At 42.9% G+C, this 27602-nt stretch overlaps 1 protein-coding gene across 2 annotated transcripts in view; it reads right to left on the reverse strand.

Annotated features, from left to right (window-relative positions):
• LOC126179290 (E3 ubiquitin-protein ligase RNF185-like) overlaps positions 1-26303 on the reverse strand; it is an 80530-nt gene extending 54227 nt beyond the window's left edge. Inside the window, exons 1-4 of one of the 2 annotated variants that reach the window (XM_049924597.1) lie at positions 26177-26303; positions 25958-26057; positions 25561-25773; positions 23742-23873 (exon numbers count right to left, since the gene is read on the reverse strand). In XM_049924597.1, coding sequence (XP_049780554.1) covers positions 23742-23873; positions 25561-25739 — 311 coding nt within the window. In that variant the 5' untranslated portion in view covers positions 25740-25773; positions 25958-26057; positions 26177-26303. Of the gene's footprint in view, positions 1-23741; positions 23874-25560; positions 25774-25957; positions 26058-26140 lie in introns of both variants that reach the window. The other variant, XM_049924598.1, reaches the window with a different exon arrangement.
• Positions 26304-27602: the final 1299 nt, after the last annotated feature.

The following is a 27602-nucleotide window of genomic DNA, read 5'->3' on the forward strand; positions in this document are numbered from 1 at the left end:
AACTAAACTTCTAATTGTTGTTGTTTGTAGGTCCCCTAACTCTGACTTCAGGGCATTTCTGCTCAAGCTAGTGAGGGTTCTTGATTCACTTTATAGGAAGTAGCAGAAATTAGTTATATGTGGTGACTTCAATATTAATTTTGAATATGATGTTGCAAGAAAAAGGATGTTGGTAGATCTCCTAAATCCATATGATCTGATGCAGATTGTGGTTTTTCCAACTAGGGTGCAGGGGAACAGTAGCACAGTCATAGAAAATATTTTGGTCATTCTTCATTACTAGATGGGCATTCTGTTAGTAAAAGGGTGAACGGCCTTTCAGACCATGATGCACAAATTTTAACACTAAAATGCTTTTGTACTCAAACAAATGTCACATACAATTACAAACTATGTAGGAAAGTTAATCCAACAGCAATAGAGAGTTTTTTTAAACCTCGTCAGGGAACAAGAGTGGCAGGGTGTTTATAGTGCCGATAACATAGATGACAAATATGCTTTCCTTGATGCATTTCTCATGCTCTTTGAGAGTTGCTTTCCATTACAACATACCAAAGGGGATACAGCAGTAAAAGACAGCCTGGGTGGTTGACTAGTGGGATAAGGATGTCATGTAGAGCAACACGGGAATTATATCAAAATGTTAGAAGAAGTCACAATCAAGCTACAGTAGCCCATTACAAAGAGAACTGTAAGGTGCTTAAAAATGTTATTAGGAAGGCAAAGAATATGTGGTACACAAATAGAATAGCTAATTCACAGGATGAAATTGTAACCATATAGTCAGTTGTGAAGGAAGTGTCTGGTCAGCAGCACAAGGTGAACGATATAGTCAGTTTGTAGTAAAAATATTTCTGTTACTGATAAATCAGATATATGTAACAATCTCTTCTGAACAGTGCTGATGAATTAAATAAAAATTTAGTTTCTACAGGGAATCATATCACTCTCTCGGCAAATGCCTTTCTGAGATTGATGTCTGAAATACTCCTTTGTGATACAGACAAGGGGGAGACCGAGTCAATAATTAAATCACTGAAGACTAAGGACTCTTATGGATATGATGGAGTGCCTAGCAGAATATTGAAGTACTGTGATGCACATGTTAGCCCTGTATTTAGCCATTATTTGTAATTTTTCCTTTAGGAATGGTCAGTTTGCTGAACTATTAAAGTACTCGGTAGTAAAGCCGCTTTATAAAAAGGGAGAAAGGGATATGGGGACTAGCTCACAATTGGTTCACCTCTTACTTTAGCAGCAGACAGCAAAAGGTCATTATTCACAATGTTGACAATGGCTGTGATGTGGGGTCTGAATGGGGTTCAGTCAAGTGGGGGGGTGCCCCAGGGATCTACATCTACATTTATACTCCGCAAGCCACCCAACGGTGTGTGGCGGAGGGCACTTTATGTGCCACTGTCATTACCTCCCTTTCCTGTTCCAGTCGTGTATGGTTCGCGGGAAGAACGACTGCCGGAAAGCCTCCGTGCGCTCTCGAATCTCTCTAATTTTACATTCGTGATCTCCTCGGGAGGTATAAGTAGGGGGAAGCAATATATTTGATACCTCATCCAGAAACGCACCCTCTCAAAACCTGGCGAGCAAGCTACACCGCGATGCAGAGCGCCTCTCTTGCAGAGTCTGCCACTTGACTTTGTTAGACATCTCAGTAACGCTATCACGGTTACCAAATAACCCTGTGACGAAACGCGCCGCTCTTCTTTGGATCTTCTCTATCTCCTCCGTCAACCCGATCTGGTACGGATCCCACACTGATGAGCAATACTCAAGTATAGGTCAAACAAGTGTTTTGTAAGCCACCTCCTTTGTTGATGGACTACATTTTCTAAGGACTCTCCCAATGAATCTCAACCTGGTACCCACCTTACCAACAATTAATTTTATATGATCATTCCACTTCAAATCGTTCCGCACGCATACTCCCAGATATTTTACAGAAGTAACTGCTACCAGTGTTTGTTCCGCTATCATATAATCATACAATAAAGGATCCTTCTTTCTATGTATTCGCAATACATTACATTTGCCTATGTTAAGGGTCAGTTGCCACTCCCTGCACCAAGTGCCTATCCGCTGCAGATCTTCCTGCATTTCGCTACAATTTTCTAATGCTGCAACTTCTCTGTATACTACAGCATCATCCGTGAAAAGCCGCATGGAACTTCCGACACTATCTACTAGGTCATTTATATATATTGTGAAAAGCAATGGTCCCATAACACTCCCCTGTGGCACGCCAGAGGTCACTCTAATGTCTGTAGACGTCTCCCCATTGATAACAACATGCTGTGTTCTGTTTGCTAAAAACTCTTCAATCCAGCCACACAGCTGGTCTGATATTCCGTAGGCTCTTACTTTGTTTATCAGTCGACAGTGCGGAACTGTATCGAACGCCTTCCGGAAGTCAAGAAAAATAGCATCCACCTGGGAGCCTGTATCTAATATTTTCTGGGTCTCATGAACAAATAAAGCGAGTTGGGTCTCACACGATCGCTGTTTCCGGAATCCATGTTGATTCCTACATAGTAGATTCTGGGTTTCCAAAAACGGCATGATACTCGAGCAAAAAACATGTTCTAAAATTCTACAACAGATCGACGTCAGAGATATAGGTCTATAGTTTTGCGCATCTGCTCTATGACCCTTCTTGAAGACTGGGACTACCTGTGCTCATTTCCAATCATTTGGAACCTCCCGTTCCTCTAGAGACTTGCGGTACACGGCTGTTAGAAGGGGGGGCAAGTTCTTTCGCGTACTCTGTGAAGAATCAAATTGGTATCCTGTCAGGTCCAGTGGACTTTCCTCTGTTGAGTGATTCCAGTTGCTTTTCTATTCCTTGGACACTTATTTCGGTGTCAGCCATTTTTTCGTTTGTGCGAGGATTTAGAGAAGGAACTGCAGTGCGGTCTTCCTCTGTGAAACAGCTTTGGAAAAATGTGTTTAGTATTTCAGCTTTACGCGTGTCATCCTCTGTTTCAATGCCTTCATCATCCCAGAGTGTCTGGATATGCTGTTTTGAGCCACTTACTGATTTAACATAAGACCAGAACTTCCTAGGATTTTCTGTCAAGTCGGTACATAGACTTTTACTTTCGAATTCACTGAACGCTTCACGCATAGCCCTCCTTACGCTGACTTTGACATCGTTTAGCTTCTGTTTGTCAGAGGTTTTGGCTGCGTTTAAATCAATGTTGGGGCCCCTTCTGTTCCTTATTTATATAAATGATACGCCCTCTAGTATTACGGGTAACTCAAAATATATCTGTTTGCTGATGACACAAGCTTGGTAGTAAAGGATGTTGTGAGCAACACTGGCTAGGTTTCAAATAGTGGAGTTCATGACCTAAGTTCATGGCTTGTAGAAAATAAACTAACGCTACATCAAAGTAAGACTCAGTTTTTACAGTTCCTAACATACAATTCAACAAAACCTGATGTTTTAATTTCACAGAATTGGCATATGATTAGTGAAACTGAACAGTTCAAATTTCCACGTGTTCAGATAGATAGTAAACTGACGTGGAAAGCCCATGTTCAGGATCTTGTTCAAAGGCTTAATGCCGCCATTTTTCCTATTCTAACAGTATCTGAAGTAAGTGATCGTTCCACATGAAAATTAGTCTACTTTGCTTATTTTCATTTGCTTATGTCATATGGTATTATGTTTTGGGGTAATTCTTCACATTCTAAAAGGATATTTTTGACTCAGAAATGAGTGGTTCGGTCAATAAGTAGTGTTAAGTTCATGAACTTCTTGTCGACCCCTGTTCATGAGTCTGGGTACTTTGACATTGGCCTCTCAATATACAGGGTGTCTCATTTATCTTGACCACCCTAAACAACTGTTTGTGCAGATGCAAAATACAAAATTTTTCAAGCAAATGCTCTTTAGCCGTCAGGGGGACATCAATCAGCACGATTGCCTTCATTGTGGCTTTGTTTTTTTTACAAAGATATGAACAGCGGTATGACTTTTTTTTAAATGGCACCCTGTATTTTTCATCCAGTAATTCATTTCCTCTCCTAAAAGTCTATTCAAAAATGTATCACAGTGTACCATTCACTGAAACACAACATTATTAATTACATAACACAACATTGACGTTAACACTCCCAGTGCTTAGTGCAGGTACTCGGAGTAATGGAACACAGCCACGTGCTGACATTGACAGAGGACAAATGTAAACATAAGGAGAATGCACACCCATCATTCCATCAACCATCGTCAGTTGAAGAGTTGTGTGAGTAGAATGTACACCAATGAAGAGAAGGTAGAACTGCTACTCATCTATGGGGAATATAAGTTAGCAGAACAGTAACTGCAATACTAATTTCTTATGTACGGGTACATTTAGTACAGTAGTTAAGTCCTTTTAAATACTGTTGTGTAGAGTTGGCATACAGTAAAGGCTGTTCTTCTTACAAACTGCATCAACATAACGTTTCTTTTATTGTTGTCGTTGAAGGTAGGCAAAATGCTACACAGGCAGTGGAACTGTAGAGAGAGTGATATCCTGACAATAGCCTACCTTCCCAACGGATGTTTTCTTGTCTTGTTGCGACGCTTCAGGAAACGGGAAGTTTCAACCCACGACAACGCAATTGTCATAGCACTTGCAGAGACGAAGCTGCTAAAGTTACTGTTCTCGCTTCCGTTGCTATGAATCCACATGTGAGCACACGGCAACTTTAACACAAGATTAGCATTCCTAAAACCAGTGTACACGGTATTCTTGCATGTCACTGGTTCCATCCTTACCATGTATAACTACATCAAGAATTGCAAGGGAATGATTTCCAGAATTGTGTACAGTTCCGTGAGTGGGCACAGCAGCAAATCCTCACCAACCTGAACTTCTTCTCCAATGTTCTATTTACTGATGAATGTTCCTTCTCAAACAAAGGATAGGTAAATACAACGAACATGCATTACTGGTCCAGTGGCAACCCACGACGGCTTAGACAGGTGGAACATCAGCGTAAATGGAGAGTTAACGTCTGGTGTGGGATGCTTGTTACTAAAATTATTGGCCCTTATTTCATTAATGGTAGTCTAAAAGGCACTGCATATGCCAACTTCCTCAGATGAATTGTTCCTCCTCTTCTGTATGAAGTGCCGCTAAGAACCAGAATCCTTATGTGGTATCAACACAATGGATGTCCAGCATATAATGCCTTGCGCACATGTCGTGTTCTGAACTGAAGGTATCCTGCCAGGTGGATTGGTCGAGGAGGAACAGTTACTTGGCCTGCTAGGACTCCTGATTTAAATCCTCTGGACTTTTTTCTTTGGGGATGCATTAAAGACGTTGTCTATCATGATATTCCAACTCCAGAGGACATGCAGGAATGTATCGTGCTTGCTTGTAATTCTCTTCAGCAGGAAACACTGGAAGCAGTATATAATTCTTTCATTCAACATGTGCACCAGTTTATTGGTGCCCAGGGTCACCACTCTGAGCACCTTTGAATGTTCTACTACCGGGTAATGGTACAGGAGAGTCAAAGACAATTTTGTGTTATGTTTTTACTTAGTTTTCATTTGCTTTCTGACAACTCCAGCAAGTGGATGAGTTTGTGATCCTGGGCTCAAAGTCAATGTTGTGTTATGTAATTAATAATGTTGTGTTTCAGTGAATGGTACATTGTGATAAATTTTTGAATATGTCTTTAGGAGAGGAAATGAATTAACGAATAAAAAATACAGGGTGCCATTTAAAAAAGTCATACCACTGTTCATACCTACAACGAAGGCAATCAAGCTGACTGATGTTCCCCTGACACCTAAAGAACATTTGCTTGAAACATTTTGTAATCTGCATTTGGACAAACCTTATATATATATATATATATATATATATATATATATATATATATATATATATATATATATTTAAAAAGAAAGATGATGAGACTTACCCAACAAAAGCGCTGGCAGGTCGATAGACACACAAATAAACACAAACATACACACAAAACTCTAGCTTATATATATATATATATATTTAAAAAGAAAGATGATGAGACTTACCAAACAAAAGCGCTGGCAGGTCGATAGACTGTCTGTGTGTCTATCGACCTGCCAGCGCTTTTGTTTGGTAAGTCTCATCATCTTTCTTTTTAAATATATTTTTCCCACGTGGAACGTTTCCCTCTATATATATATATATATATATATATATATATATATATATATATATATATATATATATATATATATATTCCTGACTGTCATTTTTTGCTAACAATATTAGCTTATTCCCAAGAATAAGCAGCTTTCACTCGGTTAATACTTGGTAGAAATCAAACCTGCATTTGGATCGGACTTCTTTAACTCTTGTGCAGAAAGGTGTGCAATATACTGCTTCATCCATTTTCAATAAGCTACCACAAAAATTCAAAAATCCTAGCAGTAATGCACATGCTTTCAGATTGAAAATGAAGAGTTTCCCCATGGGTCACTTCTATTCTGTCGAGGAGATCCTTGAAAAAAAGCGGATTCTTGTTGTATTGTTGATTGGGTTTAAGTAAACTTATGGCTTGACTTTTTTTGGGTTCATAAACATTTTATTTTTATCGGTTGTAATTTCATGTACTGACACTTGACATGTAATAAAAAAAAACACATACACACAGGAGGTAGGACCTGCTTTCTGTAGAGGCATTTCAAAATGTTCAGTGATTTGAAGCCCTTTGTTCACAGATGTGTCAGCTGTTGGAGCCAGGTTCATTTCAAGTCAAATAGTAGGCCCAAAAGGCAGATACTGCCCTTAAAATTTAAAACAGTGCCACCCGTTGTGAGCTACGGTGGGTGAAAACTACGATGAGCATGGTTAAAGTTGACACAAGTAGTCTTCTCAAGTGAGAACCTAAAACTAGTTTTACTGGGCCTCGTTTCCACCTTCTTATGGTCAGCTGAAATTGCCTCATGGACATTGTACAATTGGAGGAGTAGAAGGTCATGAAGTTATCCAAAAACAAAGACCTTCCAACTGGGCTCCTCACTGCAGAGGAGACGCCATTGATAGCAATTGCGAACAGTGTGGCACTTAGTACACTACCTCAGGGACTCAGTTCTCTTGAACAAAGCAATCAGACAAGGAATCGTCAATGAGAAAGTAAAGGTGGCTTTCTTTGAGAACTGATTGACTAAGGAGTGGCACACATCCACAAGGTCCCCATTCATTAAGTTGGTGAAGGATGTTTTATCTCCAAGTGGTTTCTTATGCTTTTTCAAGATTGAAAAACATAGTGACTAAATGATTGCAGTGTAAGGAAGACTTCTGTATCTCAGTCTCCAGAAGAATTAAGTAAAGGGCAGAACAGCAACACATGAAACCACACTAGTAGAAGCAAAGGTGATCTCAGCATTAGAGGAGCCACATGAAGCAGATACTGAACTTGCGCTCTAATGTCTGTCTTATTCAACTGATAAGGGATACAGTCCGACAACTATTAGGGCTGGCACATTTCTTACCTGGTTTCCATAAGGGAATTAATAGTGCTTCCTTTCAAGTGACAGGGCACTGTCCACCAAAACATGTCTGATTGAAATAAGATAGGAGCTTGTCTTTGGCTCCGAAAGCATGGCATAATGAATCTGATCTGTTCCTGGAGCAGTGTCTCTGGCCAGGTGCAGAGATGGTTCCAATCGCCAAACATGTAAGATTGTAGATCATCTCATTACACCTGAAATAGCAGAACCTCCTCATCTCCACATATCTTACAGAACATCTGAAACTAAGGAAACAGTTCAAGTGATGCAGTGATGGTAAAAACATTTTCAACTAAAACCTGAGCCATGTCTTTGGACATGTCCACCAAGATTCTATTTCTCAGCACGGCTGTAAGACGAGGTGTACTGCCCTTGTCTGAAATCAATCTGAGTCCCAAACTTGTGTAGTGGAAGCGAAATGATTAATGGACATCAAGAATTCCTTCTCAGAGTTCCCCTTCCATTCTCTTATCACTAATCTCACTTGTGCTCTTACTGATCCGAAGGCACACATTTTCTGTAGCAGGATGGTGTTCGAATAGCTGCATAGTTGTGTGTCTGGTTTTGATGGCTGAGCATCATTCTTCATTCCACCAAAAAGCATGCTGTCACCTGAGGTGGTTGCCAGACTGGGGAATGCAAATGGTGGCATCTCATTGGATTGTATAGGTAACAGGCTTTATCACCTCCTGAGCACATTCCTGCTGTTTGAAGGTGTCATGTTGACTGTACTGTGACCAATCTGTCCTTTGAAGCATCCCTCTTTGTGGTCTCCTGACTACCTCCATCGAAGTCAGCAGTTGGATCTAGACCAGAAAGTGGTCACTGGACTGGAAATTTGTGGCCACTTCCCACTGAACTGAGTCTGTAGAAGCTGGGGAGCAAAAACAGATGTCACTGAGTGAAGATGACCCTATAACAGTAGAAAATTATGTCATCTAAGCAGAGGTCAAACAGCAGATACACTCTAACCGGATGAGGTGCTCGATAATTTGACCCCTGCAGCAAGTGGTAGCTAAGCCCCATAGCACATTGTGTGCACTGAGGTCATCCATGAATAGGAATGGGCGTGGAGTGCCTGGAAGAATTCTGTCAGTGCATCTGCATCCAACAGATCACGAGGTGGGAAATGTAAAGAATACACACTGATCTTAACTGGTGTGAGGTGTCATCTATCACTGAGAAAAACAGCCATTCCACCTTTAGCCTTGTCTCTAGTAACATCATCCTTCCTGTACGGGCACTAGTCCTGCACTCCAAAAAATACAACATTCAACTGGTGAGCCTAACGATGGTCCCTGAAGTAGGTTCAGAATTTATGGAAGAAGAGGTTTGGTGGTGCTGGCCAGCCCCATCTTGGGAAACCCAGGGTCACTGTGCCTTTATCCAACCACTGTTGCTGGAGCTTCCTGGAAAAAACACAGCCCTTCCTAAAGTAGGTTGTGTGACATTCATTTTCCGGTCCCTCCGCTGAGAAATGTCTGACTTGGGTGACCCTACAATTAGCTATGCAACTACTGGAATAGCCCCTAGCCACAATGGTTATGCGAATTCTCCTGCCTGGTAAGCAGGTGCCTACAGTAAGGTCGTGTCTCCTGGGAAGTAGCCGAGATGGAATCAAAGAGAAAAGGAATGAGGGGAGATAGAACAAGCTGCGGAACAGGGTGGGATTAGATGAGATACGATGTACTTTTCATTCTATAGATTTATAACAAGATGATTCTCCAGCATGAAGAACATGACAGGAAACAAGAATATACAATAAATATTTACAAACAAAATCAGATATACTAATGAATCTTCCACAAATTCCAAGTGAAATGGTCTCCACAGGTAAGGAGAGGAAAAAGAAAAGTCTTAAGCATATTTTCATTCAAAAGGTAATAATAAATCTGTCAGAAAATATGTAAATATTCAACACAATGAAGTGTATATGATAATTATTAGCTATTGTAACCGCATATCATTAAGGGAGATGTAGGCAAAATTTGTCAAAAACGGGGAAAAAAATTCTGCCTCCAGATAGTTGTATAGCATATTAGAAATACTCTCTCCAATTTTCACGGATTAACTCGAACTACAAATGATAAAAAATCTGCCTTGTTTCAATCACTGCGCAGCACCAGGCCCCCTTTTCTAGACGACATTCCTCTTGTTTGCGATGTTTTATTACTTCCTGCTGTCATAAAAGCATCGGAAAATTATAGGATGCTGTGGACCCGTGTAAGTCGTGTTATCTTTGCCTTTCGCTAGCTATCTTTGGCAGTTGTTACTGTCTGTGGTGCAGAGATATAAACATATCAGTTCTGCTGTTAGTGTGAGGATTATGAATGTTTCAAGCTTTTTTTTGTATGGTTTAGTGTGGTGTCACCGCCAGACACCACACTTGCTAGGTGGTAGCTTAAATCGGCCGCGGTCCATTAGTACATGTCGGACCCGCGTGTCGCCACTGTCAGTACTTGCAGACCTAGCGCCACCACATGGCAGGTCTAGAGAGGCGGACTAGCACTCGCCCAGTTGTACGACGACTTTGCTAGCGACTACACTGACGAAGCCTTGCTCTCATTTGCCGAGAGACAGTTAGAATAGCCTTCAGCTAAGTCCATGCCTACGACATAGCAAGGTGCCATTAGCCTTACAGTGATTGTAATTAACCGTATCTGGAGATAGACTCATTTGTATCGTCAATAGCGATGTACCACAAGGATGAATTAAAGTTAAGTATTCAAGGAGCTGCATATTTTTCTCTATAGCATTCATCAAGTATCCTGTTCCAGAACTCACGCCAGCCGGCGTGTGTGTACGCGTGCCTATTGGTAACCTCACCCTGTGTCTAGACTATTGTCTAGACACAACAAAACATGGCGACGAGTTAAAAAAGGGTTCTGTTCTTTCTAATTGCTTACATTTGCTTGTGTCATGGCTTCGCCACAATCTCCAGATGTACTGTCCGAATTTTATCGCTTGCAGAATCAGCAGACGCAGGCGTTATTGGATGCCCTTGGACAGCTCGTCCAGGGTCAACGTGCGCTGCAAAACGATGCAGCCGCCGCCGCTTCCTCGCTACCGCAGCCACAACATGCAGTTGCACCGCCGTTTCGCAACTTTAACGCCGACGACGAATCATGGACGGAATGGTCCCGACAGTTTGGATTCCATCTCGCCGCCTACAGAATTCAAGGTAACGAGCGGCAGCCTCACTTATTGTCTTGTGTCGGCGTGCAAACGTACCGTGTGATAGTGAAATTGTTTCCCCGACGCGACGTAGCAACTCTGTCATACGACGAAATTGTGTCGGCTTTAGATGCCTATTTCAAAGAAACAGTCAATGTAGTTGCAAAAAGGTATACGTTCTTTCGTACCAAACGTACGGCCGGTCAAACTAATCGGGAGTGGGTTGCAACTTTGCAAGGCCTTACTAGGGATTGCGCTTTTCAATGTGACTGTGGCCTTCCTTATTCAGATACAATGGTGCGTGATGCAATAGCACAGAACGTTTCTGATGTTCGCATAAGGGAACAGATTTTGAAACTAGTCAATCCCTCCCTTCAACAAGTGATAGACATATTGGATAGGCAAGACACACTTGACTTTGCTCAGGAATCATTTGCCACTTCGCCAGCTGTGTGTCGCATTAACCGGCCCGCCGGGCGCGCTGCAAGGAACTGTAAACAGCCTTCGCGCACTTCCGCAAAACAACGTGTCCCGCGAAAGCAAGCAAATGCCGTGCTGAAATCATGCCCGCGGTGTGCAACTAGACATTCGCGTGAACATTGCCCGTCATGCCAAGCTATTTGCTTTTTCTGCAATAGGAAAGGACATGTTCAAAGTGTTTGCCAGAAAAAGCTTAGATCGGACACTGCCACCCATTCCAGGCCCTTTGCTTCGCGCCGGAATCGAACCAAGGACACTCAGGCTCGGGAACCTTCGCCCATGGACATTCATGTAGTTAATGCCACTCCGTCCAGTGTTCCTCTCTCTAACAGTGACTGTGTTCGTCCCACAAAAAGTGTGTGTCGACGTCGACGGCAATCCCGTCACGTCGCAAGTGATTCTGTACCAGTGTCTGTTCAAGTTGCACAAAACAGTCGCTCTTGTCGTCAGCAGGATAATAAACTTTTTGTAGATTTGGACTTTGCCGGACAAGTGATACTGTTCCAGCTCGATACCGGCGCTGCAGTCTCATTGCTCAATCACGCCACGTACAAACAACTGGGCGCACCTCCGTTGCGTGCCGCGAAAGTTCAGCTCACTAGTTATTCAGGACAGCATATCCCTGTGTTAGGACAGTGCAGCCTTCTTGCAACATACAAGGGACAAACAAAACTTGTGTCATTTTACGTTCTTCGTTCTTCTGCTGCAGTGAACTTGTTTGGTTTAGATAAACAACTGGGCGCACCTCCGTTGCGTGCCGCGAAAGTTCAGCTCACTAGTTATTCAGGACAGCATATCCCTGTGTTAGGACAGTGCAGCCTTCTTGCAACATACAAGGGACAAACAAAACTTGTGTCATTTTACGTTCTTCGTTCTTCTGCTGCAGTGAACTTGTTTGGTTTAGATTTATTTCAACTGTTTAACTTGTCTATCGTAAATCAGGTCCTATCAGTGAACCAGACTGTGCCTTCAGCCAGTGTTTCTCGTCTGTGTGAGGAATTTGCAGACATTTTTGCACCGGGCCTTGGTTGCGCTAAGAACTATGAAGCACATTTGGAACTCAAAGTCAACGCGCAACCGAAATTTTTCAGAGCGCGCAATGTTCCCCACGCATTGCGTGATGAGGTCGCAAGAACATTACACGATTTAGAATCACAAGGTGTAACTGAACGTGTGCAGGCTTCTCTCTGGGCCTCACCCTTAGTAATTTTGCAAAAACCTTCCGGAAAATTGAGACTTTGCGTGGACTTCAAAGCAACAGTGAATCCACAACTAGTGACTGCTACTTTTCCTTTGCCCCGCCCGGAAGATCTTTTTGACAAACTGTGCCCGGGAAAATATTTTTCAAAGTTGGACCTAGCAGATGCGTACTTGCAAATACCGGTGGACGAAGAATCCCAGCGCGTATTGGTGGTTAACACGCATCTTGGATTGTACAGATTCAAAAGACTGCCATTCGGGTGTGCATCCGCCCCTGCATTGTTTCAGCAATATTTCCAAACTATTTGTGCGTCGGTCCCTACTGCAGCAAACTATCTGGACGATATAGTGATCTCAGGAAAGACAGAAGCGGAACATTTACAAAATCTCCGAACATTATTTCAAGTCTTGCGACAGAATGGTCTTCGCTTGAGGAAGGACAAATGTGTGTTTTTTGCTCGTGACTTGCCATATCTGGGCCATGTCCTTAATGCCCAAGGCATACATCCGAGTCCGGAGCACCTCCGTGCCATACAGGACTTGCCTTCGCCGCAAAATGTGAAGCAGCTACAGAGTGTGTTGGGAAAAATTAACTATTATCATAAATTTCTTCCTCATGCCTCTTCCATTTCAGCTCCGCTTCATCGCTTACGCCGTAAAGGTGTTCCGTTCGTCTGGTCGACGGAATGCGAACGCGCCTTTCGCCAATTGAAATCGGCGTTGCTTTCAAATACTTGCCTTACGCCATTCGATCCCCAGAAACCCCTTTTGTTGATGGTAGATGCCTCGGATTTCGGGATCGGTGCTGTGCTTGCGCACAAAGATGGTTCGCATGATCGCCCTATTGCCTTTGCGTCCAAATTGCTCTCGTCAGCGCAAAGAAATTATTCCCAGATAGAGAAAGAAGCTTTGGCTCTCGTGTTTGGTGTTACAAAGTTTCACGATTTCTTGTATGGTCGTCACTTTACCATCATCACAGACCACAAACCTTTGACATCGCTTTTTCATCCGAACAAGCCTGTACCTCCACGTACAGCGCAAAAGTTCATTCGCTGGTCTCTTTTCCTCTCGCAGTACCACTATGATATCTTGTATCGGTCCACTGCTAAGCACGGAAACGCAGATGCGTTGTCCCGTTTGCCTGTTGCTGAGGATAAAGCATTCGATTTTTCCGAACTTGCTTGCATGTTCATTGATGCGGAAACCGATGACGTGGTCGAATCGTTTCCGATTGATTTTCGTCGTGTAGCTACAGCCACAGCTGCAGACCCTGTCCTTGCTACCGTTTTGCGTTTTGTTGCTACGCAATGGCCCTTGTCGAAGTCGCGGATCGAGGATCCGATGGTTCGCCGATTTTTTGCTCACAAGGAGAGACTTTTTGTACGACGTGGTGTTTTGTTGTTGCGTTCTGATAATGATCAGTCTAGGGTCGTGGTCCCACATTCGTTACAGTCCTCTGTCTTAAAGCTTCTCCACCGAGGACATTGGGGTATAGTGCGTACGAAACAACTTGCTCGTCAGCACTGTACTTGGTTCGGAATCGATGCTGCGATTACGAATATGTGTTCTTCTTGCATGGCGTGTGCCGACCAACAATCCGCGCCACCGCGGAAATTCTTTGCATGGCCGAAAGCCACTTCCCCTTGGCAACGCTTACACATAGATTTTGCTGGTCCATTCCGGAATGCTCGATGGTTGGTTGTTGTCGATTCCTTCAGTAATTTTCCTTTTGTTGTCCGGATGTCTTCCACGACGTCTTCTGCCACCATCCAAGCGTTGTCTGCAATCTTTAGCATTGAAGGTCTTCCACAGACTATTGTTTCCGACAATGGCCCACAATACATGTCCGCAGAATTTCAGTCATTCTGCCAGGCCAATGGTATTCAACATCTGACATCCGCGCCGTTTTCGCCTCAGTCAAACGGTGCCGCTGAACGTTTGGTCCGGACTTTCAAGTCACAGATGTTGAAATTGAAAGAGTCGCATTCTCGGGAGGACGCGTTGTTGCTCTTTCTGTCTTCGTATCGCTCTCAGCCCCGCGATGGTCGCTCGTCGGCTGAGTTGCTTCACGGTCGTCCTCATCGAACCTTGATGTCTTTGCTGCATCCGCCGCATCAGGTTCCTGTGCAGCGGCACACTCCTGCTTTTGCTCCTGGCGACGTTGTATTCTATCGTAACTATTGCGGTTCACGGCGCTGGCTCGCAGGGCGCATTCTTCGCTGCCTCGGCCGCGCGATGTATTTGGTTATGGGGGCCTCTGGTGAGGTGCGTCGGCATCTCAATCAGCTGCGCCTCTGTCGTCGCCTGGGTTCTGCCGCTCCCCGTCTGCTTTCAGCGACGGAGCCGTCCGGTCAGCGCCGTGGGGACCCATCTACTGGCTCGCCTCATCCCCAGGTGTTACTGACGATGCCTTCCATTTTGCCTCATGGCGTCGCGCAGCCGCCGTCGCCGCAGCAGCCGCCGCCGGCGCCGCCCGCAGTGGACACTTCGTTGCAGCCGCCAACCGCCTCCCTGGGTCACGCGCCGCCGATCGCTTCCAGTGACCAGCTGTCCTCCGCCATGGAACACTTGCCCTCTCCGGACCACATGGCGTCATCGCGCGTCGGATGCCCCGACGCAATGGAGGTCGAGCCTTCGGCCCCTCCTGTCTCATTACGGGCGCATACGCCGCATGTTGACGTGCACCCTGGAGTAGGTTTCCAGGCGTTTCCTAGCTCCCCTCGGACCGAATGGCCGGGTGCGGGTGGCACAGCCTCGCCTGTTGTTAGGCTCCCCACCTCATCGCATACGTCAACATGGGGCCCTCCCCACGGCGGGCGGAAGCCTTATAACACGACCGTTCGCCGATTTGCGGGGGAGGAATGTGGTGTCACCGCCAGACACCACACTTGCTAGGTGGTAGCTTAAATCGGCCGCGGTCCATTAGTACATGTCGGACCCGCGTGTCGCCACTGTCAGTACTTGCAGACCTAGCGCCACCACATGGCAGGTCTAGAGAGGCGGACTAGCACTCGCCCAGTTGTACGACGACTTTGCTAGCGACTACACTGACGAAGCCTTGCTCTCATTTGCCGAGAGACAGTTAGAATAGCCTTCAGCTAAGTCCATGCCTTACAGTGATTGTAATTAACCGTATCTGGAGATAGACTCATTTGTATCGTCAATAGCGATGTACCACAAGGATGAATTAAAGTTTAGTATTCAAGGAGCTGCATATTTTTCTCTATAGCATTCATCAAGTATCCTGTTCCAGAACTCACACCAGCCGGCGTGTGTGTACGCGTGCCTATCGGTAACCTCACCCTGTGTCTAGACTCTTGTCTAGACACAACATTTAGCATTTAAAATACCAAGATATAGTGATAAAATGTTTAAGAAAGTGCCTACAGCTCACCATTTGTGTGTGAATCAACAGTTTCTACAAGTGAGTCAACATAATTCACTGGAAGATAATTGTGAAGCTAAGATGATGAGCAGCTCACAGAAGAAACTTGGAACTGGTGAAGAGTTTCAGTCCACTAAAGACGAAGTGAATAGTGGTTTTAGGATAATTGATTTAGAAATTATGTGTTATATTATTAGTAATTCGTGTGCATGTGGTAACTGTGGCAATAAATCTTTAAGATTATATGACAGCAATGACAGAGATGGTATTGTGTGTAATATACACTTTTTTGTGACAGCTGTCAAACTGACATTCAATTCAAAACATCAGCTGCTAAGAATTGGGTGTATGAAGCCAACATAAGATTCTGCTATGGGATGTGTTGGTGTTTTATGTTACAATAATGGAAATAATGGCAGAACTGAAGTGCTGAAGAGAGCTGGTATAGATCCTGGTGTGAGAACGAAGTTTTTCACGGCGGCACTTATGTATAAAATATTCTCGGTATTCTTGCCGCGTCAGTTCTAGATAAAATCTCGAGCTTTCGACGATTACCTCCATCGTCATCGTCAGGAGCTGACTGTCTCCACTGCTGCTATGGTAGCCTCTATATAGCCCGAAGACGGCTTCTGATTGGTCGGCTTCTGATTGGTTGGCGATTACGTGCTGCTGTCTCAGACGGTGTCACTGTGTGCGCCGGTGGCGCCACCGCTTGCTTCCGTTTAAACGTAAACCTTGGAAGGAACGTCTCTGCTGCTTCTCTGCATCAAGCGCTCGTTTCCACGCACAGCTCAGATGGTATCCGCTATCGCGGTTAAAGTTCTTTTGGCTCATTCTGATTTCAACAGCCTCCTTAATAACCGAATCCCAACCAATCAGAAGCCGACCAATCAGAAGCCGTCTTCGGGCTATATAGAGGCTACCATAGCAGCAGTGGAGACAGTCAGCTCCTGACGATGACGATGGAGGTAATCGTCGAAAGCTCGAGATTTTATCTAGAACTGACGCGGCAAGAATACCGAGAATATTTTATACATAAGTGCCGCCGCGAAAAACTTCGTTCTCATATTACTTTCCTCTACGGGGAGGACATCGCACGCCAGGTTCGTCAACTGGAGAAGCTGCGCGTCAAATATGCACAGTTGCGGAGTAATTTGGCATTTCTGCAACGCTGTCGCGATAAGGAGATTGTGCCTAAGTTTGCTGTGGTTAAACACCATATCAAGTCGGTTGGAATGAAGAATATATTACAGAAGACAAGTCGGGCGATCGTCAGAGAAAGATTACGACACACAAGGTACGAACTGGATCTTAATGCACGAAGCTTATACAGTTGCCATCTTTTGTTATCTACAGTTCTCTCGCCGTTTGACTGGGAGTGGGTCGATATGACGACGGCTGCTCATCAAAGAGCTCATCTTAGCAATACATCTGCTAGACAAGTAAAGAAATTTGAGCATCTTGTAGCTGTGCAAAGATCAGAGTCAGCGCATGAAACAGCACGCACTGTCGTCAACCTGTCGGGCAAGAACCTGGACAAAGGAGCCATCTCGGCCCTTAATAAAGGTTTGAACTTTGCTCCTACACCACGTACTATACCCATCGTGGATCTTATCAGTGGAGTAGAACAGGCTGTGCGGCATCTTGCACAGGACGACGCCGACGAAGTGAGACTTGTTACCAGTCGCTTTTTGGCATCAGCTAAGCCTCCCAGGTCTAATATCAGTAGAGAGGAGAGGGAGGGGCTCCGTTTACTTCAGAAGGATGAAGATCTTGTCATATTACCAGCTGACAAAGGAAATGCCACCGTGGTCCTTAATACTACCGAATATCATAGAAAAATGACTTCACTGTTGGAGGACAGTACGTATAAGTGTCTTAAACGGGACCCAACTTTGACGTACAGCAGAAAAACCATGAAGTTACTGAAAAATTCCGGGCTTCCAGACGATATTACAAAAAATCTCAGAGTCCGAGCTCCTCGACCGCCCAGGTTGTACGGACTACCGAAGCTCCATAAGGAGAATGTTCCCATGAGACCTATTGTCAGTGCAATTGGTTCTCCTACTTATAAGCTGTCCAAATACTTAACAAAGTTGATGACTCCTATAGTTGGCCGGTGTGAACATCACATCAAAAACTCCCAGATGTTCATTGAGAAAATCAAAGATATTAGAGTTGGTCCAAATGACATTTTAGTCAGCCTGGATGTGGTGTCGCTGTTCACAAAAGTTCCTGTGGAGGACACTTTGAAAATGCTGGCGGATCTTTTTCCTCCTGAAACTATAAAATTGTTCCGGCACGTGATGACGACCACCTACTTCTTGTATGGTAATAAATTTTATGAAATGACAGACGGTATGGGAATGGGCTCTCCGTTGTCTCCATCACTGGCTAACTTTTTTATGGAGAATTTTGAAGAACGTGCACTAAATTCGGCTCCCCTCCGTCCGTCCTTATTTTATCGTTACGTTGACGATACATTTATGATCTGGCCACACGGCGAAGAAGCTCTTAAAGAATTCATTGAACACATGAACAGCATCCATTCGAACATCCAGTTCACTGTCGAGATGGAGAAGGAAGGGAGACTGCCTTTCTTAGACGTTTTAGTACAACGACAGACGGACGGACGTCTTGGCCACTCTGTATACTGTAAGCCGACGCATACCGATTTATACCTGAACGCACAGAGTTTCCATCACCCTGCTCAGAAGAGAGCCGTTTTGAACACGTTGGTATATAGAGCCAAAACTGTTTCTGACGAGGACCACTTAAGGTTCGAGATTAATCACCTAAAGAACGTGTTCCGAAAGAACGGCTATAGTGCACGCGATATAAAGGCAGCGTTCTCCAAAAGAAGGAAACGTGATAATGCTGCAACCTCACAGGATGATACACCAATTGCGGTTCTTCCTTTTTGTGGCGCAATTTCCAGCAAAATAGGAAGAGTCCTGCGTAGACGTGGTATTAGACCGATTTTTCGTCCTCCTAAGAGAATTAAGGAGATGATGCGCCCTGTTAAGGACAATCTCGACCTCAGGGTCCCCGGTGTTTATAATATACCCTGTGAGTGTGGAAGCAATTATATAGGTCAGACTATTCGTACCGTTTCCGAACACTGCGCAGAACACCAACGCCACATTAAAAATAGAGAGCTTGAGAAATCGGCAATTGCGGAGCACAGCCTCACGAACAAACACAAAATATTGTTCGATGAAACTAAAATTCTGTCCCATGCCTCCACGTACTGGGATTCGGTTATTAAGGAGGCTGTTGAAATCAGAATGAGCCAAAAGAACTTTAACCGCGATAGCGGATACCATCTGAGCTGTGCGTGGAAACGAGCGCTTGATGCAGAGAAGCAGCAGAGACGTTCCTTCCAAGGTTTACGTTTAAACGGAAGCGGTGGCGCCACCGGCGCACACAGTGACACCGTCTGAGACAGCAGCACGTAATCGCCAACCAATCAGAAGCCGACCAATCAGAGGCCGTCTTCGGGCTATATAGAGGCTACCATAGCAGCAGTGGAGACAGTCAGCTCCTGACGATGACGATGGAGGTAATCGTCGAAAGCTCGAGATTTTATCTAGAACTGACGCGGCAAGAATACCGAGAATATTTTATACATAGATCCTGGTGTGTTTACAACGAAAGCATTCTACACCATTAACGAGAGGGGCTGTTAAGTCAGTTCTTGGGAGGGGGAAGAGGCACTCTTCCAACCTTCAGTCTCATTTAGATGAGTACTGTTGGTGCAAGAGTGTCCCTGCTGTTGTGTTTTTCGGGTTTTTTAAGGGCTGTTAGTGAAATGTATAGGCTGAAAGTGGTTTGTTAGGGAGGTCTGGGCGGGTGGCTGCAGCTCAGGGTGGGGTGGGTGGTTTTCTTTTGGTTGGAGTACTTTTTCATTGGTTTGTGTGTGTGTGTGTGTGTGTGTGTGTGTGTGTGTGTGTGTGTGTGTGTGTGTGTGTTTGCGTGCGCACGCACGCCTGTGTGTGATTGTGATGGCCAACCTAGTTTGTGGTACCGGAACTTTTTTGTGGTAAATTTTTATTTTTAGTGTATGTGTTGTGGTCGAGGGAAGTGTTTTATTGAAATCTGTGGCTGTGAATGTTGATATTGGTATCAGGAGGTGTTTTTGAGCTATATAGGTCAAGGGAAGTGTTTGATCCTAATTTATGCAATCTGGAGCTGATGTTGAGCTGTACAGGTCAAGGGAAGTGTTCGATCCCAATGTGTGGCTGTGACTGTTGGTATTGGTACCGGGAGATGTTTTTGAGCTATATAGGTCAAGAGAACTGTTTGATCAGGGTGTATATGCGTACAAGGAAAAAAAATTCCCGGATTTCCCGGTTTAAAATACACTTTCTCCCGGGTGAAAATACACTTTTTGTGTGTTCAGTAACAGTATACTCTTCTTTGGCACTGGAAAACTCATCAATCCCTTGAATGTTTATGGTTTTATATACCGACGTAGCATTTCCCGGCACATTAGAAAACGAAACTCAGGGGGGAAAAACATGTTTTGAAAGACCTTTGATGTGCAGCAACATGTACGCTGCATGTTTTTGTGTTGCGAAGGTATAAATCTGAATTCCAACAAACACCACATGTCACTTTCTGAAGCATTGAAATCGAGATTGTCATGCACTTTCGTAAGCCAGTCATAGCTCATGTCACGTGATCTCGCCAGCTGATGACAGCATAAAACACGTGATGCAGTCAGTCAATACCAAGATCACTCTTAAGTAGCACGAACACACAAATAAAGTTAATAGTTTAAATTAATATACATAGCATTCACATAAGAAGATTAATAAGCTGGAAGAGAAGCTAAGCTGCTACATATTACGCTGATCTTTTTTGTGCATGTTACACTTTAAGATACATCACACAAATGTGCCAGTAAAATTTTTAATAATGACGTAAATGTCTGATCTTCTGGGCTCGAAATTCTTCTAAATGATCGTCCTCAAAGAGTTGATTTTTAAATGAGTGTCAAACGTTTTGTGATTTTAGAAATTCATCGTACATTCTCGCACATAGTTCATCTTGCGTAAACAGAAATTTACTTTGAATGTAACGCTTTTCAAAACACCAATCACAACATTTTCCCATGATGTGTTAGAAATAAGTTCGTTTCAGCAGTTACCAGAGAGTGCCAGATAACAGGCGTCACCGCGCTTGCGCATCTACGATGATGCAGGAAACCCGATGTTCCTACTTGTAAAACATTAAAAGATCTTACACTGTGACATAAAAGAAACAAGACATCAGAGGATACTTCAAGAGCATCGGAATTTTGTGAACCATACTAAAATGCATAATTCGACTTAATGTGCACATTCGTATGTCCAGGTTCGGATGCAAATTTTCTTGGAGTACCAGTACTGTATTATCTTATGTTTGGTTATTTATTATGCATAATGCCATGCGTGCACTTGAAATGCAGTGAACTGTTGAAACTAGCCAACACTGAAATTAAACACTTTGTTTCAAATAAACTGACTACCTCAGCAGAAAAGATTTAATAAAAGCCAAATCTCTTTAGCAAACCGACAAAAATAGCTTCAAAGGCAATTAATACTCGACTGTCAGAAAGGTGAAAATAAAATCTAAAACTAATAACATATTTCAGCCTTCTGTAATTATGCGAGTGTATTTTAATTTATTTGCTAGCTCCCGGCCACAAAAATCTGTTTTGTTTTCATTTAACGTGAGAGCAATAAACGAAGAGGAAACAACAAAATCACTGAACATAAACACAGGTCACATGAATAGGACCCACTTCCCCACCACAACTCGGACTGCTCTGTGCATCAGCTCCGGATCTACGATACTTCCGAACCGGGACAATGCTAGATAGTAGCACCTAGCCACACTTCTGTAAGCAGAAGCAACTGCGCAAGCCCAGGAGCCTGTCCGTAACTGCTCAAACGAATGTAATTTAAACAGTTGTCACGTCACGCTCATTGGAGGCAATTTGTTGTTATGAAGCACTGCAGTCTTTCTAAAGCCTTTGACACACTTTGCTGTTGGCAGACGCTCTTCTGAGCACTGTGTTTTGTTGTTGTATACGACTCATTTCCTTTGCAACTTAAATTTCATTTCTGTTTTCTACTTTTCTCTTGTTCATGTTTTGTTGCTGCAGAATTATTCTGCAGTAGAGTATCAGTTCTTACCAGCCAAAATCACAAAAATTTAACTGAAAACTACAACAATGAAAAATTCCCGGAATTCTAAACAATTCCCGGGTTTTTCCCGGTTTTCTCCCGAATGAAAAAATTCCCGGGTTTTTCCCGGATCTCCCGGGTCGTATAAACCCTGTTGATCCTAATTTATGGGATCGGGAGCTGCTGTTGAGCTATATAGGTCAAGGGGAGTGTTCGATCCCAATGTGTGGCTTTGAATGTTGGTATTGGTATTGGTCCGCAGCTCGTGGTCTCGCGGTAGCGTTCTCGCTTCCTGAGCACGGGGGCCTGGGTTCGATTCCTGGCGGGGTCAGGGATTTTTCCTGCCTCGAGATGACTGGGTGTTGTTGTGTCGTCTTCATCATCATCATTCATCCCCATTACGGTCAGAGGAAGGCAATGGCAAACCACCTCCACTACGACCTTGCCTAGTAAGGCGGCGCGGCCCTCCTGCGTCGTTCCCCTACGCTCTGTAAAGGTGTATGGGACTCATGATCACATTGGTATCGGGAGATATTTTTGAGCTACAAGGGAAGTGTTTGATCCCAATTTATGGGATTGGGAGCTGCTACTGAGCTATACAGAGTGAGTCATGTAAGACATAACACCCCCTTTATTCCAGGGGCGATTGCACGTATAGGCATGCTGTTTTCGGCGAATCATAGTGGACTATGGGGCACATACGTTGGTACATGCAACAACATTTATACTGACCAAGATAATGAGGCAAGTACATGTTTTTTAAATGGGACACTATACCTTTGTTACAATCATTCGAACGCTCTGGGAAAGACGCATATTGTGATGTAACGCATGTTGCTATTATGATTCAAACTTTGCTTAAAAGAGGGCGGATGAGGATTTACCTACGTAGTGTAGGACGTGCATGCTGCATAGAGCACGGCAACTCAGCCTGCGGGTTGCGCGAGGCGTGCTTACAATCTGCAGCTGCTTCTGACCGCCTTGACCTTCAATCGTACAATATTTCCCAGCCTCTTTTAAGCGAGGTCTGAATCACAAAAGCAACATACATTACATCACTATATGCGTCTTTTCCAGAGCGTTCGAATGATGGTAAAAAAGTATAGCATCCCATTTAAAAAACATGTAGTTGCCTCATTATCTCGGTCAATATAAACGTTGTGATTATTGTGCATGTACCACAGTATGTGCCCATAGTCGGGTATGATTCGCCGAACACCGCTTGTCGATATGTGCAATCGCCAACGGAATAATGAGGGTTATGTCTTATGCGACTCACCCTGTATAGGTCAATGGAAGTGTTCGATCCCAATTTATGGGATCTGGAGCTGCTGTTGAGCTATATAGGTCAAGGGAAATGTTCGAATCCAGATGATATTGTGTTTAGAGGAACTTGGGGAGTTTTGTGATGTCGTTTTTTTTCGTCGTTTTGTATGGGGGTGGGTGTCTAAATTTGTTTATATTTAGTTTGTCCCCACCCAAAAACCCCCAATTTCCCGCACTTGTCCTGTTAGTGTCATTAGGATTTTTGTGGAACGTGTGGGTGTTTGTTTTTCGATGTATTTTCGTCTTTATAATGTGTACGTAACGAGTTTATATGCGCTATATTGGTATCGTGGTTTATAAACTTTTCCGCCATATTTGTGACGTCATGGGTCAAAGCATACGGGTGGGATCGGATGCTTCCATATTTCCCAACGTAATCTCTACCATCTTTCAAGCAAAGGAAACAGGTCAGATAAGCCAGCAACAAGTAGATACAGTCATATACAACTGCATGAAGTAATCATGAACTATGCAGCAACAAACTTACCTAGGATCCTCTTGTTTGGTGCTCCCTCTTCCATACAATGGAACTACTTTCTCCTTGCTGATTGCAGCCTTACATACAGGGCACATCTGACGGTTTGGCCTCGTTTCAAGCCATTGGTGTAAACATGGCCAACTGAAATAATGTAAGCCTTAAGAGAATCATGTTTCAAAACACAAAGCAGTATACACATCTAATATCTGAAATTATATTTCAGCATATAGAAAAGTTACATTTCCAGCATGAAGAGCAATGCTAATAATAAATTAAGATTACAAAGTGAATTCCTACATAAAAACTACAAAAAGGTGGAACCTCCACTGTTTAATGCTGATGGTGGCATGAAATAACAACATAAATTTCAATTTGTAATAGCTTGCCAATAACATGTCCTTTAATTAGTTGACATCTGTTCAAGATACTAAATCCCTGCCGCTAATTTCATACCAGTAGCAAAATAACAGAACCAAATACTAATTTTTGGGTCCCATATAAATCTATTATCCACAGTTAAAGCTGAACAGTGAATTAAGTATTTAATGGAAACACTGAACCTACCGACACTATCTCCTTAACCTCCTGACACAAACAAATTAACATTGAAATCTATTATGTGAAAACTTACACTGTACTAAGTCTTATCATTATTCTCAATGTTCTACCCCTAATTGTGCACATTTGCCACATCATTTCATCAAGACTACATGATAATTTCAAATATCTATCCAACCATCCTGAATTTTTAATAGCTTACGTACAGATACAAATAAACGAGGTAGGGAAGGTCATCCTGAACACTGACAGTAAACACAGAAAACTATACTGCACAGACATCTGTCTAGCAATTGTTTTATATACAAGTGCTATACAAAAGTGAGTGGTTTTCCTGTAGACTCTAGTGTAATAGTTATCAGTTCTCTTGTTAGGTACCTCTGCTGCACAGTTTTGAATTACTTGACCAATGTGTTAAAGTGACATTTGGATCTAAATGGCAGTTTTTATACAGATAGTTTCACAAGTTCAAGAATTTTGTTATTGTGAACATTACAGTACAATACGCTAATGAAAAATTTTTGTGGAAAATCATTAGGGAGAGATGTTGCTATGGTTGGCTGATTCGAGGAGGGGGGGGGGGGAGGCAAACAGCGAGGTAATTTGGTCCCATCGTATTAGGGAAGGTTGGGGCAGGAAATCGGCCATGCCCTTTCAAAGGGATCATCCCCGCATTTGCCTGAAGCAATTTAGGGAAAGCACCGAAAACCTACATCAGGATGGCTGGATGAAGATTTGAACCATTGTCCTCCCAAATGCCAGTCCAGTGTGCTAACCACTGTGCCACTCTGCTTCATTGGTGTTATGGGTGTGGTCAATAAAACCAGTAACAACTCAGTCAATGGAATAATACTACTAAAACAATAGTGGGAGGCACTAAAGAAAAGAACTATCAGTAGTGTAGCTTCCTAAGAACTACCTCCTCAAACATATCAGTCTAGTAACAATGCGAGCCATCCAACATATAAAGAATTGAACAGTAGCAGTTTTACACCCATCCTGCTAATCAGATCTGGGTTCTTGTATATCTGAATAAGAACCAAAGGGGAAGTGTTTCACAACAATGTGAATTGGAAACACTAAATATGCGGAATAGTAGTTACGAAGACACGATAAACTATTTGATATTAACCAGCAGATGACAGATCATAACATAACTAAGAATACCGATACACTGCAAGGAGAATCTGTTTCTATTGCTACTCCAGTGTGTGTGTTGTGTGTGTAGTTATAACAAAGTAGGAAACGCAACAAAAACGTAGCAACATACCAAAACAGATGACCACACAAGCTCACTACAGCATCTCTTGCAGTATCTAAACAAATGTTACATTCAAACATTCGTTCGTCTTTTTCCTTGTCTTTTTCTTTTTCCTCGCCATTGTTACTTCTGGAAGGTCCTGGTTCACTGCCACTACGGGAAGGCCCTGCTTCACTTGTGATTGTCATTTCTCGAATTTGGTAATGAATACGGGCAATATTACTGAAAATTTAAAAAACAAATATCACGGTATCAGTGACACTGTTTTCGAAGATGGGTGTGGAACAATTACGATGCACAGCATCCTGTTTATGGGTAATCAGCGAATGATAATCATGACAACGCTACCACTGAAAATAAACTTTTGTTCGTAACACAATCTGACAAATCACGATACTGTGCTTACCGGCCAAGTAACAGCTAGACATTAACATCATAAAATTCTTCAAACACTTTCAAACTACTGCACCATACTTCTACAAACGTAAAAGCTTAGCTCATTTTCTCTGAAAAGTAATAAGCAAAGATCAAACATATACCACCGTCAGCAGCAAAAAACTTTAATAAAAATGTCACTGAACAGTCCAACCCCAAATTTTAACAAAAACACTGTCTATCAAATTACATTCATCTGATCACGTTATTATCTTTGACCTTCGTGTTACAAACAACACCAGCCAAACGTTTCTGATTGGTGAGTACAAGGTTGTCACAGATGAATAAATACAACTTTATGTAGAGCCGACGTGTATTAATAGTGGTGGGCTAAACTGCGATTTTCCGATATCAGTGATTTCTGTGAATGCTACTTTTCAGTATCTGTTATTCTTAACTGTGATTTGTCGCAGTTAAGAGTCGCAGTTAAGGAACATAGGTCGTGTATCCCTCCGCCACTGCTATTTCTGCGATTTCTGCTACTTCCGCGATTTCTGCTACTTCTGCGATTTCTGTGACTTCTGCTACTTCTGCGATTTCTGCTACTTCTGCGATTTCTGTGACTTCTGCTACTTCTGCGATTTCTGCTATTTCTGCGATTTCTGTGACTTCTGCTACTTCTGCGATTTCTGTGATTCCTGCGATTTCTGCGACTTACCACCGTATGAAAAAGTTACATCTGTCAGCAGAGAAAATTGCATCTCAACAAACCTGTCATTGGCAAGTATGTTTTACGTTTTTTCTTCCGTTGGCTTTAATTTTGTATTAAAGAAACAACTGTGAAAATATTAATAGTGTAATTAATATGTAAGTAGCCGTACAGTACCGTAATAGTTCGTATTTAGAAAATGAATTCTAACATATTGTTATGTTCACAGGTACCTGAACTACATTTCAGTCACTCAGTAAAGTGATAACTCAAAATATCATTGTCAACAGATCTGAAGAAATTGCCACTGCGTCTTTAGACCGTTTTCGTCAGACGAGAGGTTAGTTTCTAAGCGTTTCGATGGACTTAATTACTTCAGTGAGATCGTTCTTGCAAATGTGATATTCATTATAGCAAATATTAGCAATCTACTCTGTCAATTATATTGCTAGTAAGTAATGACAGCAAAAATTGTTTAATAATCCTTGTGTTTTTGCAGACACAGTTCTGACTCTGATTACTGGTTGCTGTACGTATCTATCCACATCAAGACTGTTTTTGAGAGAGACTCATGAAGATTCAAGACAGCTCTTAGAGAATTTGCAGTTTAAAAGTGAAATAATTGTGAAATAAGTGTGTGAATGATTAAACTGTGTTTTATTGAAGTTGTTGTGCGATTTTAAAGGAATAATACAGTGAGTGAATAATAAAAATCTCATTTTCCACGTGTTTAAGCCGTCCTATACCCATAATTTTCCGCCACTTACTTATTGGTAAACACTTGTTGGAGAGTGACATGCCGCCCCCCCCCCCCCTCCTTTCTCCACAATCTTGGTGTGACACTGACCTGTAACTTATCCCGAAGTCTACAATACGCATTTTGAGGATGTTGATATGAAAGTGGGAAGTACAGATCTTCCAGTTAAATCAGGAATAGCTTAAGTGCATTACTTGAAAGTAACACAGG

Source organism: Schistocerca cancellata, chromosome 1 (assembly GCF_023864275.1).
Source record: "Schistocerca cancellata isolate TAMUIC-IGC-003103 chromosome 1, iqSchCanc2.1, whole genome shotgun sequence".
Classification (NCBI taxonomy): domain Eukaryota; kingdom Metazoa; phylum Arthropoda; class Insecta; order Orthoptera; family Acrididae; genus Schistocerca; species Schistocerca cancellata.